The sequence below is a fragment of the Neodiprion virginianus genome, chromosome 4 (assembly GCF_021901495.1).
Source record: "Neodiprion virginianus isolate iyNeoVirg1 chromosome 4, iyNeoVirg1.1, whole genome shotgun sequence".
Lineage (NCBI taxonomy): Eukaryota > Metazoa > Arthropoda > Insecta > Hymenoptera > Diprionidae > Neodiprion > Neodiprion virginianus.
In genome coordinates, this window is record NC_060880.1 from 8,661,647 (window position 1) to 8,683,693 (window position 22,047).

Below are 22,047 nucleotides of genomic sequence, written 5' to 3' on the forward strand. Positions count from 1 at the left end.
TTATCAGAAAGTACAGTTTGGGATTCAATTTTGACTGTGCCTAAAGTTATATTTTTCTCTTCGCGCCATTCAATACACTAGGTATTCTTTTGTGAATGTTTGAGACGGATATAAATTGTTGCACAGGGAATAGAGACAGAACCATTTCCATTCAGTAGGAATCAAGTTTGAATAGCATTTAATTAATTTGTTATTGGTGTTCATAGATGACGTTTTTGTTCAGAACGTACAATTCAATCGATATCATGTTGATCCATTACAACTCAGTGTATGAATATCGACATTCATACGAATTACTCGATTACTAAAATCTATCAAAATAGAGACTTGCCTTTTCACTACCAGAAGGCTACTGTATATGAATAAAAATAATTGCTAATAATAACTATAATGAATGCTATCAGCGTGACCTATTTTTTTGAAATAGAGGCACAATTAAAACGACGGAGTTTAACAGTTACGCAAATGACTTACATTATCAGTATTAGTAATTTTACTACTTCAATTGAAACGTGAAAAAAGCTCAAGATTTAGTATGGATAAAAACAAAATGCCAGGCGAATTCAGTAAATATTTTGTCTAACTGAAGAACTTATGAGTAAATAAGAATATTTTTACGGACAAAACAATCACATTTAATATGACTTTCGTGTCATAACAAATATGTATCTAATAGGGCTGTACAGGTTCCCGAAAACTCGGGTAAAAAAAGTTCGGGTTCGGGACGGTTTGTATCGGATCGGGTTTTTGGCGATTCCAGACTGGTCGGAAAACCGGGATTTTCGGGAAATCTGAAAACTTCGTAAGACCCACAATCTTTGTGAAACCAGGGGCCTGACTTTCTTTTTCACTCGTGAAAACGGTGTTAATCACCATCTAAACCAATCAGAAGTCGGCTTTTAGATGGCAAACCTTTTTTTCACGAGTAAAAAATAAATCAAAATCAGGCCCCTGAAATTTTTGCGAAACCCGAAACGTGAGTAACCCAACTTACCTAATATTGATTATTTTGGATAAATACTGATAGTAAATAGTATATCTAAATAACATCAATATTTTCAGTACACATTAGATCATCTTTCATCGGGAGATCCGGGAATCCCGAAAATTTCAACAAAACTGATATTTTCAGGAATCTCCATGTTTTTGGGAATCTAAAACACCTCGAGAACTCGATCCGAAACTAATAGACTTTTCCCGACCCGACCCGAAGAATTCAGTACCCGTACAGCCCTAGTATCTAATATAAATATGTATCGTACAATGCTTTTCACATGTAAGGCTGAGTAATATGCACTTCGTCTTAAGGATTCACAAAAAAAAAAAAATGATCTTATGTGATATTTCGATTGGGTGAATTCACTAATCGATTAATTTGGATACCGACAATGTGGGCACTCTATGCGCCACACTGTTCAAAATCACTAACTAAACAGTAATTCCTTAGTAGATGGATAAAAAATGAGGATCAGATATCGCCTTTTTGCATTTCACACAAAAATTTTAATATGGATACATTAATACCTAATTTGAAGGATTTGGTAAATCAGACAAAATCTACATCGAACTAGATTGGTTCTTTTATCAGAAAAAATCTCAAAAGTCCGGCAATTGTTACCCTCGCTGTTTACGTAATATAATCTAACGATTATAATAAACTGAACTGATTATAATGACTTATATTTGACCGTTATTCGTTTAATGATTAAGGTCTACAATCATACAATCAATCTCAAGCTGATTGGGAATTTGGAAAATTAAACTTAAAAATAAGGAAATATAATATCAGTTTTTCACTGTTAATTACAAAAAATAAGCCTAATCACTCAGATATCAGTAATATAAATTCATTACATTGATGTAGTTCATGATCACGTATTATACCTCATCACGTAACGAAGATTACATAGTTAGGTACACTATCGTTTGTATCTTCCTTTGATCAATTGTAAAGCTTTGGCCATAAGTGGAGCTTTCGGTTTCTTCACTACACTCGAAGCTGTAAACAAATAAACACTATTAGACAATAACAAACATATCTCAGGCTCCTGTCAATTGATATTTATATGTAAAAAAATCTTCAACTTTCGTAAAATGATGTATCTACATAGTTGAAGAGCGTCATAATAATCCGACAAGAACGTGGACAAAATTGTTCCATGCACATTCAAATTTAGGAACACTTATTCAAAGTTTATGTATGCATACATGATATTCGTGATCGTGCCATCGGCGGTGCAGGAACAGAAATATTGGTAGGTGCGCCACTACCAGAAATAAGTTTATTTTTGAGGTCGGATGTAGATGTGGTAGTATCCTTCGCAGTGCCATACTTGGCTTGTTTCCGAAGTACATTTCGTGGGGGCTTTACCACATTGTCAACATAAGCAAGCTTTGTTTGCCTCACTGGGAGAGATTTGTCTATAGACTGTTTTATGTTTGCAGTCAAAGCCTTCAGTTTTGCTTCTCGTTCATCCAAGCATCGCTATATTAAAAATCAATTCATTCACAATTATTTTCTTGACTTTCTACTTTGTAAGGAAAAATTCTGTACACTATTCTACAATAATTCAACCAGATTTAGTCTCCGATTTTTCGTTCTTATTTTTACAGTAAAAGAGAGGAAGAGTTCACGGTTAAACTACAACTATAAGATAAAAATCTTCACAGTAAAATTGAATGCATAGGGTTATTAGAAGTTCGGGTCATACCATGTACATCTCTCGCCATGTTTCCATTTCTTCGCGCTGTTTGGACCGGAATTCTCGATTACAGTGATACTGCCAAAGTGTATCTGTATCCTCAATTAAATAAGGATTATAATGTTCTAGTGAAAAGAGTTGGTCTGGTGTAGCTCGTTCCAAAACTGGTTTAATAATGTCGTATGGAACTCCACCAGTAAATTCTAAAGCTGTAATTGATATATTATGACAATTATTTGCATGAGTACTATATCAGTTTGAATGAAAATTCAAAGTGATGCTTTCTGTTAAGTCTTTAGTTGACTTAAACAAAATTTCTCCAAAGGGTCCGTCATCTGCTGGTTCTAGTCTATACCTATGTCATAAATCTCTACAGCTTTATAGTCTGAAGACTTTCTATTACTACTATTCGTCCAGCTAGCTTAAAATCGTAAGCAATACTATGCATCTCACCTTCAATGTTTTCAATTAATATCCTGATACACATGTCGTAAAGTGTTGGAACATTGTTGCATCCAGACTTGTTTCCAGAATAGACTTTTGTTCTGAAAAGCATTCATCATGACTTGAATTAATGGAACATTGACCAATTCCCATAAATCTCATAATATACCGATGTGTAAATAGTTATAACAAATATGTAAGTCATCCAATGAAAAATGAGAAAAATCAATTGAAACCTTTTTAGAAAAACCATATGAAATTGATGAATCGTTTGTTTTAAAAAAGCCTATTGAAGCAAAATACAGGGCCACATAGTTGGCGAGAAGATTGTAAACATTTATATGAATACCTTCTTCAATAGAGCGCAAAAATCATGTTGAGTTCTACCCCATTTGGTTATTATTTAACCTAGCAAAGTTACCTGCTTACCTTTGACTCTTGGCATAGATAACATTGTTAAGAACCCTATCTTCCTCTTGCTTACGTTGTAGAGGATTTACATATGGCAATGGTTTGTAGTTAGGGCTGATTTCAGGTAAAGTTGATGCTAAATCAACACTTAATGGCTCAAGCTTAACATTCGGTGACAGAAGAGTCGGTGGCTGAAACAAACAAAGAAATATTTTCAATATCTCAGGAACAAACTTTATACATTCTTTAATGAGGTCACGAGGTTGTTCTGAAACTATATAATGAGTATGCAAAAACGTATACCGAATTGTCGTTGCTCGAAGATACTTCATTCGTAATTCTAACCGGAGATCTGTTATGTGATGTTGACGAAGTGCCTGGTTCAGTTTTAATTGTCTTTGATGAAGAAAGATTTGGCGAGCTGTTTCGTTTACGAGAAGTTGCTGAAGGAAAAGCGCACATTCCAAGAGCCTCAGCAAAACTTGCACCTGCGTAATAATTAATTAATAATTAATAATCAGTAGAAGATATAAGAATTCTCAGGGGTTCGCAAAATTGTCGATAAGAGGAGAGTCACCCTTCTGACTGCTCTGTCACCTCATTTATACCCATTTTCAGGTGTTCATAAAATAGTAATCGCCGATAGTTGAAGTTCTTATTCAATCCTCTCCTTCGGTTCTCAAGAAAAGCATAATATAAAAATTCTCTACCATATTTAATAACACATTTTACCCAACAAAGAGATATAAAAAAAAAACCTGCAGACTCTGTTACTTGACAAATGTACTAATGAAAATAGTAATCATTTTAAGGAAGCCTATGTAACTGGAGAATCAAAAAAATTGGTTTTTCAAACCATTTTACAACGATACTAGAGTCTTTATTGACCCCGTTATATGTCACTTACTTTGACTATTATCAAAGGCTATGCATCAATAATGCAAAAATGCCACAGCCAACACAATTCTACGTGTAACACCAAATATAAATACCCAAAAAGTTTTTTTATGTATCAATAATGGCGAAAAATGTATTGTTGTAATTGAATTATCAGTTATTGTAGGAATAAGTATATTTCCTGGCTTTGTTTTCGTATGAAACAAAAAAGGTTTCACATATTTTTATTCGGCATTGTATGTAAAATTGCGCTGATTGTGGTATTTTTACATCAGAAGTAACAATATGATAGCGAATCGCAATAGGTCCATTGATTTTTATTCCACTATGAAAAATTCAGGATATACTCCATAATATCCTGTTTTTGGTACAGAAAAATGAAGATCATTTTTTGGGCCTTCGCATATACAAGATTCAAAATGTCAAACAAAACGTGTCATGTTCCGGAAAATTAGACTTTTTTTTACATAAAAATCACATAAACACAAAGTTTTTTCTAATGACGGGAAGTACTGAAAATACAAAGAGAAAAGTCCGAATCAAACGGACAATAAAATTGATCAATGTGGTTTAGTAAAGGTCCATTTTACGTCATTTCGATTCATCGTAGACTACTCACTGTAAACAAATTGCACACGACCTGATTCTACACAGGATTTAATCGACACGGATGTATTCTATACAGGTTTTATTCGATACCGAGTTATTCTACACTGGGCGTTATTTGACTTGGCGTTGTTCTAGTCCTAGTAGACTTGATTAGCATGTATTTTTATTTCCAATATTCCGCAGGGTACTTATCTCAGCCTTCATGATTTGTATTGTTGTCTGACCCAAATACTATAGTAATTCAATGCAAAACCTGAAATATGTACTCTGTGAAACATTGGAAATAAAGTTTCTTATGTGCAATTATGTTTTCTTGTCTGTCAGAGTAGAAAAATGGTGTGTTCAATAACACTCATGTAGAATAAGTCCACGTCAAATAATATCTATGCAGAATAAGTCTGTGTTGAATAAAGCTCGGGCAGGATAAGTCCGCATCGAATAATCCTGTGTCGAATAAGATAATGTGCAATATGTTTGTATGCAAAGTGGTTCGAAGCAAATTGAGGTAAGACGAAAAGATACTCTTGCACATCTTTCTTGTAGATGGTAAGGCCTAGAGACTTAGAAATTGGAGGATTTTCATAACACAGTGTACATTATAACATCCTAATTTCAGCCAAATAGAAATTTTAATTCTATAAAGCTGGTTGAAGGTTCATGGATTGGCCCATGTACATATTATAATGAAATTCGTAAATACATTTACAAAAATATTTATTATTGAACAAGAAGAGCGTGGATTCTATGAATGTGACAGATTTTTACTAAAAAAAATTCTTCTAAATTGGCCTATTTGAATCTTCCAGGTGTACAAGCCTCGTTAATTGAAACAATGGTATATGTAGGTCTATAAAAAATAAAAAATAAACTAATCGCATTCTTAGTTTATTGATTATTAATGAAAAATATTGCAAAAGAGAAACTTACCAGAATTGCAATCAATCCCCTCATCGCCATTCATTTCCTTCTTAACCTTTTTCTTTTCTTTTGGTTCTTTGAAATTGGACGATGCCTTGGCATCTTTTAAATCACTGTGAGTTTTGTTCTCTTTTTTTTCTCTATGTTTCTCCTTTTCCTTGTCCTTATCTTTATCCTTAATTTTATCGTTACTGCTAGAAACGCCAGAGTTAATTTTTGACTTGGAAGATTCTCTGTTTAAATGGTGTCCGTCATCTTTTCGTTTTTCGCTCTTTCTATGCTCTGTTTTATCTTCCAATTTGCTGCTTCTTCTCTTGCGTTTCTCTTCGTCACGTTTTGTTCTTTCACCAGTTTCAGATCCTTTCGATTTATGCACGTTTCGACTTTCCAACTTCTCCTTCATGCTTTTATTTTCGCTTCGTACTTCTTCGTTCCGGTGATCATTGTCCTTTTTTTGAGATGGAGGCGACGGCGGTTCGACTTTGATCTGAATGTTTGAAATTTCTTCCTCAGATTCTGATTCACTAGACAGTGCTTTTAGAATTTTTTTACGCTCATCTTCACAGTTTGTAGCAAGTTGTTCGTTTTCTTCTTCACTGTCAGACTCCGAATGCTTCCTTTTTTTACTGCTTTCTTTCTCATTATAACTATCTAATTTCCGTTTCCTGTGATTTCCGTCACTTTTTTTTACATCCCGAGACTTACTGCTAGATACTTTACAGGAATCTCTTTTCAAATCGTCGGTTACTTTACTACCATCCTTATCCTTGCTCTTACTTTTCTCATCTCTTCTTGAGTCATGCTTGTGATCCCGGGAACTTCTATCACTTTTTGATTTCTTGTCAGACTTGGAATGACACTTTACCTCGCGTCTGTCCTCTTTTTCATCTTTTGATTCAGCAATTAACTCCAATTTATCTAGTTCAGTTTTTGAGTGTCTATCTTTTTCACTGCCACTGCCGCTATTGGATTTGCTGCTATAGCTATCTTTAGATTTAGACTTATCTGCGGAACATATTTTTAAATTATTTCTTACTGTTTCATTTTTGCTTGGTTTAATTCCGCGTTTCTCTTTCAATTGTTGATTTCCAGACCTGTAAAATAAAACATCAGAACTACATTCTAAATTAGAAATCCAGTTATCTAACCACAACTCTCTGTAGACACTAGATTGAAAGGATGTTAGGTTTGAGGTCGTTCTCAGTATTATGGATGACAAAAAATTCGTGAAATTTGATATAGTTTCAAGTATTGTCACCAATTGTTTTCAGAGATCTGAGGATTCCAAAGATCTTGTAGAAATGAATCATCAAATACAAAAAATTTACATCAAGCCCAAGAGTTTCACACGATTTCAAGAGATCGTAAATATATCATAATATTTTATAAGTTCCTGCGATATTCGAAAGTATTACACAGGAATTGGAGAAATTTCAAAGAATTCTTTAAAACTTCACCAACAAAAGTGAACCTAATTTAGGAGGAACTCCTTGTAACAATTACACTAAGCATTCAATAGTGCATCGCGAATGTTGAACCTCGATATTCCATCAACAAGTACAAAAATATTTAAACAGTTACCTACCTGTTTGAAAAATATGCATACTGCAGATAATTTAAGATGAAGGTAGCAGTGAGCGTATGAAATTACTTGAAACTTGATGCAGTTAAAAAATAATAATGATTTTATTGAAACATTCTATGAACATTATTTAAGTATTACGTATCATTGCACGGTAATTAAATTCAACACCTAAATGGTCTTACTATTATATTGCCCATATACCTTGATTCTTTCCTATTATCATCTCTGTCGTCGCTACTATCCTTATCGTTTTTTCTAGAATGTGAGTTGTTGCCATAGTCATCTGGAGGCTCGGATATGTTCGCCTCGTCGTCTGTTGCTCCTTCTCCATCGCTGGATTCCTCATCAGCGACCATTGTCTTCCATTTGGCTACCAAAGCTTTGGCAGCATCACCAACATCCCCAACATATTTTCGCAGGCCATTCACTGTCCTACCAACTCCTGTCTCTTGTAAATGCTGCACGGTAACTGGCAATCTGTACAGCTTTCCAATGCAGTAAAGCATCTGTTAAGAAAGACATGCCATGAAACTTACAAAGACTCCAGAAGCATCTCTTGTAGTTACAGTTTTTAAAATTATTGTAAATGTAGTAAGTGGTTATAGTCTGCGTGGCAATACAGTAAAATACTTCTCATGCTAATAAATTATAAGTATACAAAGTTATTATTACTCTGTGTGTAGAGACTCTGAAGCATAGAGCAGATTTTCCTAAGAAAAACTAACTATATTTATTTATGATTAGGACACACATTTTTCTTATAATTTTCTTAAATTTTTTGGTTCTTTAGACCACGTCTACATGTCAATGCCTCTGAATATATATACTGAAAATATGTCTCTTTTGGTACACTGATTGTACTAAAAACTGAGGAAGAAAATGACATTACATTTTGCTGAAACTCGATTGGTTTATAGTCATGCCAAACGATTTGATTTTTCAAAAGATCAATTAGAAAATACGGATTACGGGAATCACTCTTTCAAATTTTTTTAAGGTCTTCAAGTGATAAATTATTTGCTATGAGATATTCAGAAAGTAGACGTTTCTGTGATTCAGATTCTTTCACAGACATTTCTGAAATAACCGAGTTTCCAGCGAAGTGAAAAAAATATTCCAACACGTGTTTTTGCAAAATATTAAGAAGGTTTTTACCCATATTTTTTTAAAATGGAATTTTTCTTAACAAGTACTGAGTATTTGATCTTTGATATAAGTTAGCACCACTTGTATTTAGAGAAAATGATAATATTTGGTAGAGAAATAGAAACTTATTATCTCCTCTCGATTCTTTTCTTTACAGAATGTAGATAATAATTTTTAAATGAATTATCGCTACACTCACAATTAAACAAAGTTCAAGGTTCATTGGAGTATTCAAGGATATTATTTTGAAAGAAACTATTGAAATTTGGAATCATAACATTTTATAGGAAAATATTGATGATCCGAGCTTTATTTTCATGTAAAATTTGAAAAAATGAATCATTTTCAGTTTCACCTATCCATAAGATAATAAATGATTTAGACGATAAAGCTGAAAATCAAATACAATGGACCGAATTAGATCGTACGTAATTGATTTAATTCTGATGTCAAATTTTATTCATTCATGACCAACTACTTATAAGGATATCTGTTTTATCACTTTCAAATTGTAGGATGATTTGAGTCAGATTCATTACCTATGTTTGTTCCTATTCAATCATGTTAATACAATTTGACACATAGAATGAAACTAATTTTAAGGACGGGAAGTCAATTCATCCTAATTAAGAGTTGTTTTGCTTTCATTGTATCTCGACTTTGTTGAGAATAGTTAGTCTATGAAATATCGTTGACCCACAAATATCTTATTCTTCAAAATCCATTTCGTTATAAATATGCCAATAGTATGTTCTTGTGACTAATAATCAAGGTGCATAAAACTATGCCGTTAATTCAATCCTGCAAATGCAATGTCAAGTTTTATCTCAAAACCTGTTTCATTTATAACAAAAATTAATCTTATTGCAACTATATGCTGATTTTAATCCTAATTTCAATAAAATTAATAGAAGTCTCGGCTTTCAATCTAATCACATTAGTGGTGAATTACAATTGCAACAGATAAATTGGAGCAAATCTGAGAAGCAGCAACATATATGCCAGATGGTAACAATAAGGATTACATGACATGATGAATACCGCGATACGTCAAATCAATTTGAGTAAAAGAAGACAAAATTCGCTAGCAGCTCCAAAAGTTAATTGCCAAACTGCTGGAACTGCTGCAGCAGTGACATTGACAAATTACATCATTTAGTGATTTCATATGATTTTTAGGTTATGTCGATCAGATTACAAGGGGCGGAAAATTTGTCGGTGAGGAAGTGGCTTGTGTTAGCATGATATAAATGTAATATTTTTGGAGCGGCTACCCACCCTTTCTTCGTTTCCTGAACATTTTTCTATACTTCGTTGATAATGCTGAATTATTTCTGCAACAGACATGTTGCCAATTCCAGCTGTTGGACCACTGAGGTCAAAACTGAAGATGGCCTGGTTCACCGATTTGTGAAATTTCGATGAATTTCTTATGATTGCAGAACACGAGGACAATCTAACATATATTGTGCAAGTTCTATCTGCCTGATTAACTTGGCAAAAATGTTTACGAGTTTTTCATAGCGAGCTAACCATATTCACTATCAAGCCAATTATTTTATCAAGTGAGAGCATTTGTTTTTTCGAATATTATCGATGTTGATAATTGGAGATTTATTTTAATTTTTGAAGGGCGATGTTGTCATATTTATTTCGTTAGATCTTTTTATTTCTTGTGTATTTTTTATAAACAGTTGAACTGAGTTTGTTCGCGAGACCGTAGTTATGGTTCGCGTGAAGGTTAACAACAGTTCGAAGTTTGGTTTCAGGCACGAAGAAATTTTGTTAAAATCTTTTACTCAGTTCTCAACGCCATGAAGGCCACTTCTCAAGTGAACCGTGCGATCTAGAGATTTTTCCGGTCCTACATGGGGAGCTTTCCAGCAGCGACACAGAGCGACACAGAGCGACAGAGCTGCGGAGCAGAGAAAAACCTCTTGGACATTGTGTCGGATTCATTGCTGCCAATTTTTTAGTTGGAGATTTTATTTTCAACGCATGGTATTGTTTGTATTTATTTATTAAGGGTATGTTCCGATATACACTGCGAGCACTGTTCAGTGCTCTTACTGGGGAGAAATTCATTCCGTTATAGACGTACAGTATACAGTCGCAGTATCCTAGGGAAATATATGACGTCATAAATCGTCGTCATTTTTCTACTGTGAACACTGGTGCTTTCGAGGTAAGGTGCTCTCAGTGCTTTGATCACGTGATCAACAGTGTTCAGAAATTTAACAGCTTCCACTATTGATAATTATTATTATTGAATATTGTCATTTAAAAATACCGGCCGTTGAAAACAAAAATGGAAAATTTGAATAAATTGTGTTTATTGCAATGTGAAACAAATATTATGTATGAAATGAAAGTAACGCCAAAAAATGTCGATCACAGTATACTGTACTGCGTTCCGTTTTAAGCAGTAACCAGTATAGCTAACTATAAAGGAACGGCTTCGCAGTATACTAAATTGACGACACACCTTACAGTGCTCGCAGTGTATATCGGAACATACCCTACATGCAATGATAATCTACATGCGTTTCACAAATGTTTTTTTTGGAGCGCTCAGTGTTTCTAGATTTTTCGTATAATGCATGAGCGGACTCTAGTGACTGAATTAAGAACCTCAAAGCGTTCCAACAAGCACCAAGGCACAATGTTCGACCGTGTAACACAGTGTCACACTGTGTCTCCTTGCTGGAAAGCTCCCATGGGCTATTCGTATTTCACAGTTTTACGAAATTACAGTCACGGTCCTATATACAGGTCACGAAACTCTAGAGGAGGGGCGGGGACGGGTCTCTTACTAGGGTGCGTTCCGAAACTAGCTGTCAGGGGGGTCAGGGGTAATAACTCCCTAGGACAGAGGCCAAGTTACCCACTAACTAGGCAGTGCAAAAGAGATAAAAGATCGATGATAGCACCTCAAGCTAATCTCGGAATGCATGTGTGTCGGAAACCTACCACAAGTACGGAGGGGTATATAAGGGAGTACTATAAGGTGCATTCCAATATTTTCTCCAGTGCTGTCAACAATATTTCACTTATTTTAGGCTACCGAGTTCGTGGGCAGCTTTGCCTCTGTCCCAGGGAGTTTTTAGCGCTGCCAGCTAATTTCGAAACGCACCCCTATTAGCAGAGATGAGTAGGGAGATCTCCAACGCTCGGCTTTTCGTGATACCAGCTAAGTTGGAGCGTCGACGTGACACCTAGGCGGCCACGCACCGAAGGTGGCCCATTTCCGACCTGACATCAAGCGGCCATGCACCGAAGGTGGCCCACAATCGTGTATATATAGATACACTCGGCTGCTCGAGCAAGTGGTTGCCAATCGCATCCTTGTCCCCGCTCGCACAGATGTTTCCAGGAATGCAAGAATTGGGATTTTTTTTGTTTCAGTTATGAATGTCAGCGAATAAAAGTATCTCCAGATTTGATAAATCTTGGAATCAATTAGCGGACGCTGAACCAAATTAGTTAACTATTCCCAGTCCGAATACTTTTTTTTTTTTTTTTAATATATATTATTTTTTTATTGATATGAAAATATGTGACGCCTGGTATTCTCGAATATTTGTGCACGCAGTCTATGGAAAAATATACGAAGCCAGCTCGATAACATTTATGCAAAATGTGCAATGGGCAAGTGGTTGGGGGAAATTTTTTTTTTTCTCGAACTGAATCTTCCAGAGAAGCATCAGCGAATTCCAAGCAAGCTCCATAAACATACCGAGCAAACGCGCGCTCACGGACGTAGCTGTGGTGTGGCTGAGTGGATACCACATGAGGATGAATTTTCAATCACAGGTTTTTGCGCGAAGTTTTCCTGTATTTAAGTTAATTACTGCTGCCTTTGCTATAATACTGTATTCAAGTCTTAAACAAAACACTAAAAAATAAGTTAACCACTTAATGTAAAACAAAATGTTAGATTGAGCTTAAAATTTAAGCCGGAGTTACATAAACTAAGATAATTACAAGTGCAACATTGTAAATATTGTACATTTATTGTTCATCTAAATAAATATGGTTTCCTTCTCAAAAAAAAAAAAAATAAAATGAGGATGGAGTGATGCGGGACACGGGTTCGATCGCAGTTCACTCTTTTTATTTTATTTTTTTTTTTTAAATTCAATCCCGGCTTTTGTTTTTGTATTTTCGGAGAGAAAAAACAAATGAAAGAAAGAAAATTTCCAGAGCCGGTCGATTTTTTCCTTCTTTCCTTTTGCTTTTTGTTTTACTGAACCCACCCTTTTTGTAGTGGGGGTAATCCAGAAGAGAACAAATAATTGAAACAATAAAATTCCGAGTGTGAATCGATTTATTCCCCGTTTTTGGCGCCTCTTTTTTAATAAGGAAAAGTTTTGACAGTAATGAAAAATAGAGATTACTAAAAACAAATGTATTGTTTTTTAATAACACCGGTCCACAAAAATAAAAAAAAAGTGGTCTGTACTTTTGACCGGACCTACCTATCTTTATGTATTTTGACGCACTGAATCCGAATCTGAAGTCAGTTTTGCCCGTACACCCTCAAAATTTTGAGTAAATTGCAAAAAACCATAAAAATAGCCAAAAATTAGCAGTTTTGGTAAGAAAAAAATTTGTGGAACTATAGACCAAGTATGATTTTTATGCATTTTGGTCCGCTAAACCCAAATCTGAAGTTTATTCAACCATAAGCCTTTTAAAATTTAATTGGGCCGGTGTTATTAAAAAACAATACATTTGTTTTTAGTAATCTCTATTTTCCATTACTGTCAAAACTTTTCCTTATTAAAAAAAAAAACGCCCATTTTATATCAGTCTTGACGAGCATTTCTTAAGAATTTTGAGAGACGCGAGATCGGAACGACAAAATTATTTCAGTAGCAACAATGTATGGACCCCTCTCCTTTTCTGATATTGGCAGCCAGTTAAGAGGCTTCACAGTGTTCAGTTTAATGCCAGCAGCTCTCGAGGTATCAAGATGCTAAGTGAATTACATAATTATTTTACATGCATGCAAAAACCGGCAGGTTTGACGCTCGTCTATTTACTTTATAGATTAAAAAGAGAAAAAAAGGGAAGGACCTGTAGTCGTATTTTATACTTTATTTAATTTTCCTTGAATTGTCAAACGTTTTTATTTTTGATTGTATAGGAAGAAGATGTGTAAGGAATTCCATTCTAGTGCCCAAGAATGTAGTACACATTTTCGATCGTTTTAACTTTTTTTTTTTTGGCAAAACATGTTCCTCAATTTCCAAATTTCCTTAATTTTTTGGTATTCAAATCGATTCTTAACAATTTTGCGCACAGGTGGGATTTCTTTAATTATTTTTTCCCTAAACCTGAGGATATTTCCTATCTGAGATCACTGTCAATAGGCGAGATTCCGGAAATCATTAATTACCTTTTTTTCTAATTAAAAAGAAAATCACATAAGGCCACTAAGAGCTCGAAATGAAAATCTGAAAAAATTAGAGATGGTTTTTTGTATTCGAAGCCATTAACGTAAAAAATCCGTTTAACGACCATCCTAACAGATATACATTGTATGTTGGGCATTTCACGTCAAATTTGCAACCCATGTACCTCACCCTCTTCGCTTTTGATAATTGTTTGGTATGATGTTGCAACCACGGTTTCAATCGACTTAAAACAGTGTCGGAATTTTTTGCAGATTTCTTTAGCCACCACTGAAATAGAAAAAAATTGAAAAACCAATTCCGAAAACGCTTCTTTCAAAATTCTGAAAAAATTCACACTGATTTTATAATTAAAAATATGATTCTTAAGCACGACACGATAACGGGATCTCAACATTTACTACTTTTCTAGCAAGTTTTTTTTCTCATACCGGAATTGGAGTTTCTATTTATTTATTCGGTCATAAATTTCTCTATTATTGATGGATTTCAATTTTTCTGAAATCTAGAGGAATGCCAGAAGGCCTGAATATAGTTCATACCATTTCATTCTTTTTTTTCAAGTTATTCAAAGATCCAAGAAAACTAAAAACTTGCTAGAAAAGTAGTAAATGTTGAGATCCCGTTATCGTGTCGTGCTTAAGAATCATATTTTTAATCATAAAATCAGTGTGAATTTTTTCAGAATTTTGAAAGAAGCGTTTTCGGAATTGGTTTTTCAATTTTTTTCTATTTCAGTGGTGGCTAAAGAAATCTGCAAAAAATTCCGACACTGTTTTAAGTCGATTGAAACCGTGGTTGCAACATCATACCAAACAATTATCAAAAGCGAAGAGGGTGAGGTACATGGGTTGCAAATTTGACGTGAAATGCCCAACATACAATGTATATCTGTTAGGATGGTCGTTAAACGGATTTTTTACGTTAATGGCTTCGAATACAAAAAACCATCTCTAATTTTTTCAGATTTTCATTTCGAGCTCTTAGTGGCCTTATGTGATTTTCTTTTTAATTAGAAAAAAAGGTAATTAATGATTTCCGGAATCTCGCCTATTGACAGTGATCTCAGATAGGAAATATCCTCAGGTTTAGGGAAAAAATAATTAAAGAAATCCCACCTGTGCGCAAAATTGTTAAGAATCGATTTGAATACCAAAAAATTAAGGAAATTTGGAAATTGAGGAACATGTTTTGCCAAAAAAAAAAAAGTTAAAACGATCGAAAATGTGTACTACATTCTTGGGCACTAGAATGGAATTCCTTACACATCTTCTTCCTATACAATCAAAAATAAAAACGTTTGACAATTCAAGGAAAATTAAATAAAGTATAAAATACGACTACAGGTCCTTCCCTTTTTTTCTCTTTTTAATCTATAAAGTAAATAGACGAGCGTCAAACCTGCCGGTTTTTGCATGCATGTAAAATAATTATGTAATTCACTTAGCATCTTGATACCTCGAGAGCTGCTGGCATTAAACTGAACACTGTGAAGCCTCTTAACTGGCTGCCAATATCAGAAAAGGAGAGGGGTCCATACATTGTTGCTACTGAAATAATTTTGTCGTTCCGATCTCGCGTCTCTCAAAATTCTTAAGAAATGCTCGTCAAGACTGATATAAAATGGGCGTTTTTTTTTTTAATAAGGAAAAGTTTTGACAGTAATGGAAAATAGAGATTACTAAAAACAAATGTATTGTTTTTTAATAACACCGGCCCAATTAAATTTTAAAAGGCTTATGGTTGAATAAACTTCAGATTTGGGTTTAGCGGACCAAAATGCATAAAAATCATACTTGGTCTATAGTTCCACAAATTTTTTTCTTACCAAAACTGCTAATTTTTGGCTATTTTTATGGTTTTTTGCAATTTACTCAAAATTTTGAGGGTGTACGGGCAAAACTGACTTCAGATTCGGATTCAGTGCGTCAAAATACATAAAGATAGGTAGGTCCGGTCAAAAGTACAGACCACTTTTTTTTTATTTTTGTGGACCGGTGTTATTAAAAAACAATACATTTGTTTTTAGTAATCTCTATTTTTCATTACTGTCAAAACTTTTCCTTATTAAAAAAGAGGCGCCAAAAACGGGGAATAAATCGATTCACACTCGGAATTTTATTGTTTCAATTATTTGTTCTCTTCTGGATTACCCCCACTACAAAAAGGGTGGGTTCAGTAAAACAAAAAGCAAAAGGAAAGAAGGAAAAAATCGACCGGCTCTGGAAATTTTCTTTCTTTCATTTGTTTTTTCTCTCCGAAAATACAAAAACAAAAGCCGGGATTGAATTTAAAAAAAAAAAATAAAATAAAAAGAGTGAACTGCGATCGAACCCGTGTCCCGCATCACTCCATCCTCATTTTATTTTTTTTTTTTTTGAGAAGGAAACCATATTTATTTAGATGAACAATAAATGTACAATATTTACAATGTTGCACTTGTAATTATCTTAGTTTATGTAACTCCGGCTTAAATTTTAAGCTCAATCTAACATTTTGTTTTACATTAAGTGGTTAACTTATTTTTTAGTGTTTTGTTTAAGACTTGAATACAGTATTATAGCAAAGGCAGCAGTAATTAACTTAAATACAGGAAAACTTCGCGCAAAAACCTGTGATTGAAAATTCATCCTCATGTGGTATCCACTCAGCCACACCACAGCTACGTCCGTGAGCGCGCGTTTGCTCGGTATGTTTATGGAGCTTGCTTGGAATTCGCTGATGCTTCTCTGGAAGATTCAGTTCGAGAAAAAAAAAAATTTCCCCCAACCACTTGCCCATTGCACATTTTGCATAAATGTTATCGAGCTGGCTTCGTATATTTTTCCATAGACTGCGTGCACAAATATTCGAGAATACCAGGCGTCACATATTTTCATATCAATAAAAAAATAATATATATTAAAAAAAAAAAAAAAAGTATTCGGACTGGGAATAGTTAACTAATTTGGTTCAGCGTCCGCTAATTGATTCCAAGATTTATCAAATCTGGAGATACTTTTATTCGCTGACATTCATAACTGAAACAAAAAAAATCCCAATTCTTGCATTCCTGGAAACATCTGTGCGAGCGGGGACAAGGATGCGATTGGCAACCACTTGCTCGAGCAGCCGAGTGTATCTATATATACACGATTGTGGGCCACCTTCGGTGCATGGCCGCTTGATGTCAGGTCGGAAATGGGCCACCTTCGGTGCGTGGCCGCCTAGGTGTCACGTCGACGCTCCAACTTAGCTGGTATCACGAAAAGCCGAGCGTTGGAGATCTCCCTACTCATCTCTGCTATTAGTAGCAGTGTCCTTGACACTACTCGATTGCAGCGCTCGAACTTCAGTGGCCAATATCCGAAACTTGAGCTTCTATTGAGACGCACACCTACCAAGGGAGTTTTCGCACTTGTATATACAACCGTGATTGCAGTGTAACCAGGAAGTACTTATTTCATGAGTGTAGCATCCCATCAGAATGTTTTACCATCTCTCTATTATAATGTGTTAACAAAATAGTATACCTTTAAGCTTGGCACGAGAATCATGAGATGAAAATGAAGTAAGGTATTTTATCTAATTGTAAGATTAATTATCTTGAGAAGTGATCGGTCGTGAATAAACTTTGTTCACCTGAGTTTTATTCTTCTAATAATATTAATACCACAATTGACTAACACTCAGAATACCCAACTCTAGGTGTAATATTATCTAATAACACCATTTGTGAAATACGGAGAATAGAGCCGTATTATAGGCAACTTTGATTACACTGCATAACCTTGAAGATAAGACCATGCTGCAATTCAACAAGAGCGTTACTTTAGTTCACAGGATAAAGTATACAAATGCTAAAGTATATTGCTATTATGGTCTATATATGAATCTAGTTAGATAAGTAACTGCGAACTTTCGAAAACCGCTACACAAATCAACCAATATAAATTATAGAACTCTCATCAAAACGCCGTATTATAGGCAATATATGCTCACAAGCCATTGATTTCTAAATTAATTGGATAGTGGACTGCACGAAGTAGACTGGCTGCGCTGCCTAGTGGACCCAATTGATCAGAGCCATTTGCAATTTTTGCGGGTCCGTTTCGAAGCGGGCAATTCGAATTTAAAGCTAACCATTTTCACACGTGAATAAGTTAATAAATTGAGGTAAATGGTAAAGCTTAGTGCCTAATACTAGGAAAAAAGACATTAAATTAATAAAAATGGTGAAGTGCTCATACCGTTGACTGAAGTCAACGCTCATACTGTGGGAAAAGTTCGAGCCGAACGACAATTAAATTAATTCTAAAAATACAAAATTAAAGCACACAGGTCAGAATTTCTATTGTTCATAACCAATATCCTTTTTTCATTAGAATTATATTTATCGGCATTTTTTAACCCGAAATACAGGCCTTTTAAGAAAAAGAGCGTTCTTTGTTTAATCTACAGTTGAACTACTGTGGAGGTACCACATGCTGAATGAAGTACATATATTTACTTGAAACATTTGGTCAACCAAGTTTGCCTTTTCCTTCCCCCCCCCCCCCCCCCCCCCCCCCCCCCCGGCCCCCCGGCCCCTCACCGGCCTTGCGGTTCCACGCTATAACACGTTAAAAGGGTACCTGTCCACTATTCAGTCTATATAGTAGAGATCAGTGTTACAAACGTTTTCGAAGGAAATGCAGACCCCTGATGCAGGGCCGTATAAAACGCTATTCAGAGAGCACATTATAAACAACGACAAGACACCCACAGGTAAATTCAACATCAATCTAAAAATATTGTAATCACACATTATATAATCCTTTAGGTTAATGTAAACCATATCAGTATTGAAATAAAACACTACAATGAAGAATCTTTTGATGTCCTATATAAGGCACTATAAGATCTTGGAAGTAACTCAAATTGTACGAGTATCAACGCCGGATGATAGGCAATCAACTTATGAGTATGTCTCGGAAGCCTTGGAAAACCATCCACCCCAACTACTAAAAATCACAAAATAGCTAACGAAGGCTTAAGAAAGCATCAGATGAAGAGGAAGTGAACACCTAACCTGCGGCCATTAGAATTAAAAACGGCCATAATTCTGATGAGACTGGTTTTGATTTGGAATTTTCGCAGGACGAATCCTATCAATACACGGAGCAAAAACTGTGAAAACACGTATAACGAAGTATACGATTTAGAGAGGGACTGAGCTCATTCTGTTGAAGGACCAATATCTTCTTCCGTATAATGACTAATACGACTCATTACAAAATCTGTAATGCGCAAGCGTGCATTTCTAAATTTACTTTGTCGAACGTCAAGGACACCTTTCAATTTCTTTTACATTCGCACCTTCTTTACCTTAGTTTCAGCAGTTTTAACAAAAGCATTCTCAGTATGACGAGACACGTACAAAAATGCCTCCTAATATCTGAAAATGTAGATATAATACATGACAAATTTGATAGACTGAACTTCATATTGAAGTAACATTTTAACACTGTTAACTTCGGTACATATTGTATCAAAGAATTTGCGTGTAGACATAAAGGCTATTGCAAAGCCGTACCGTGTGAAAAGCAGTTTATAAAGCAAAATACTGTCCGCATGTCCCCAAGCTAGCCTATTATTTATTACGAAAGAGCTTTACTTTCCTCATATGTCATAATAAATCATAAATATTAATTTCTAGTTAATAGTGAACGAAAAAATATTATGTCTTATCTAAATACAAAATTCTTCAATTATTCATACTTAATCATAACCTAAAGCTTTTGTACCTTTAAACATATAAAATATACATTACTTTTGTTATGCTATAGCAATGCTTACCACTCATTATTATATATGCACATTTGTCGTGTTTTAAAGTTAAATATGAGTTCCAGTCTATATTCACAGCTTCATGTTATATATCTCTTATCCCATTTCTGCCTAGTATTCCTTTTTGACCTCATTCTTCTTTGTATACGATTTTTCCTTTCCTTTGTGCGTATGCGGTCTCCAGGGAGTCGAAGCCCGTCTTTATATTGCTCATGAGCTTGGAAAATCCTGATTGGAAACTTCTTCCTCACAACTTATTCACCAAGTCTTGATGTAAGACTGCAGCAAGCTGTCTCTTTTGCTGTCTTGTTGCCAGGTTATGAAAAGGTCTTCTCTGACTCATTATATTGTTAATATATTTACAACATTATATTATTACATTATATACATGAAATAACATTGAAACACATATCTCGGATATTTATTTTCATTGAAAGATGTATTCATATGTAACGTTTACTTAACGAAATAAACAATATTAATTTATATTTTTTGCGCTCACATACGTCCTGAACGCCCACATGCGTACCATAGATAACTACCAATAAGTGACGTCGCGCCTACTATAGGATACCTTGACATTAAGTTGACATGTGGTAAATAAGAAAAGAAGACTAGCAATTGTCTTGATCGGTTAACTTCTAGACAACTTGTACAAGGTAACTCCTAGCGGACGTTTTCGAGGTAACTTAGCTTATTTATCTTTAAGTCGACTTTTAGTTATGTCGGTAAGTTATCTGAACACAGTCATCCTAAAGGCAGCTTTCAGACACTGTTGTTTACTCTGTAACCCTGACCATTCCTAATTTTGTCGATAATTTTTTAGACGTAGATAGTGTCATTCCTAAGACCCTCCATTTATTTCTTTCAATGACGAAAAATTCTGGAAAATTATTTTTGTTTCCAGCCCGTTTAAGATCGGTCCCACAGTGGCATCTTTTTGTTCGTAATTTTGAGAGTTGTTGGAAACTTTTGGATTGACAGAGATTAATGTTTAACATTTTGAAAATGCTAAAAAAAAGTCTGAAAGCGGTTCGCATTCTACGAAAAGCATGTCAAAATTACATGTGAAAGGTAAAATTAATTTTTTTCAATTCTCCCGAAACTTTCAAATAGGATGAGCTAATCTGTAAATCCTAGTCAATGAGAACTATCAATTTTTTAAAATATAGAAAAATCAATGGTTAATCCTATCCCAAATTTTTTTTCAAAATCAATAAAATAGACAATCTAAGTTCTGTAGATTCTTTTAAAACTCTGTCAACACTAAAAGAAATTTCTGTGTGGTTTACTATATTTCATACATTTCTAACATTTTCCAAGTTTTCGCCACAATCAAAAACATAGTATCGGGTACAAAATGAAAATGAGTTTTGTAGCTGTTATCAGATAATCTAGTATGTTTTATTATTTTTCTTGAATATTGTAACTCTTACTATATTTGATTGTAACTATGGCAGTAATTTCGTATTGGTGCGACAGAAAAGATGTACTAATTAACTAATCAAATATATTCAATATTGCAAAGACGATAAAATGCAGTGTTGCTAACTGTCATGCATCTAAATATTAATTACCTACATCATTTTTTCTTGAAATTACAACAATATATATAATTATATAACAAATTAAATTTTTCTCAGTGACGGTATTATCATTGTTCGTGAATAGTACGTTTCTTGGAAAAGTAATAAAAACTAATCAAAAAATAATTTCCACCCTCTAATAATTTTGACGTGTTTTCCAAAGAATGGAGAAGGAAATTTTGAAGTTTGTGGAAATTTTCAGTTGGTCAAACATTCATGTTCGTCAATCCAAAAATTTTCAAAGGATTCAAAAATTGGAAGAAAATTATTTCACCGTGGGAGTGACCTCAAAATGATCTTAACAAAAAGAGGATTTTTCAGAATTTTTCCAAGATTTTGAAATAGATGGAAGGTTTCAGAAGGTTTACTGAATACCTGTAACATCGAATTTATTTAACAAACGACATTCAAGGAAATAAATCAAAAAGCTTAGAGATGCCATACAATCACCTAAAAAATTTAAGTAAAATTCAAAATGGTGAAGGTCAAAATTGGTCGTTTTGTCGTGGAATGCCCCATACACG

At 34.5% G+C, this 22,047-nt stretch overlaps 1 protein-coding gene across 1 annotated transcript; it reads right to left on the reverse strand.

Moving 5' to 3' along the window:
• Positions 1-161: 161 nt before the first annotated feature.
• LOC124303936 (transcription elongation factor B polypeptide 3) lies at positions 162-10,548 on the reverse strand. Its single transcript, XM_046761800.1, has 9 exons — positions 9,991-10,548; positions 7,768-8,072; positions 5,991-7,075; positions 3,861-4,045; positions 3,576-3,748; positions 3,156-3,247; positions 2,712-2,911; positions 2,209-2,485; positions 162-1,999 (listed from the first exon to the last, which is right to left on the reverse strand). Exons 1-9 carry the CDS (start codon positions 10,057-10,059, stop codon positions 1,920-1,922), a joined length of 2,466 nt encoding a protein of 821 aa, XP_046617756.1. The 5' UTR covers positions 10,060-10,548; the 3' UTR covers positions 162-1,919.
• Between the last annotated feature and the right edge of the window lie 11,499 nt (positions 10,549-22,047).

Excerpts from the sequence above, each read along its gene's own strand:
- LOC124303936 (XM_046761800.1), bottom strand. The coding sequence starts at position 10,059 with ATGTCTGTTGCAGAAATAATTCAGCATTATCAACGAAGTATAGAAAAA. Across the intron at positions 8,073-9,990 it reads GTTCAGGAAACGAAGAAAGG|ATGCTTTACTGCATTGGAAA; the intron begins GTGGGTAGCCGC and ends CTTTCTTAACAG. Across the intron at positions 2,486-2,711 it reads CATGGCGAGAGATGTACATG|CGATGCTTGGATGAACGAGA; the intron begins GTATGACCCGAA and ends TTTTTAATATAG.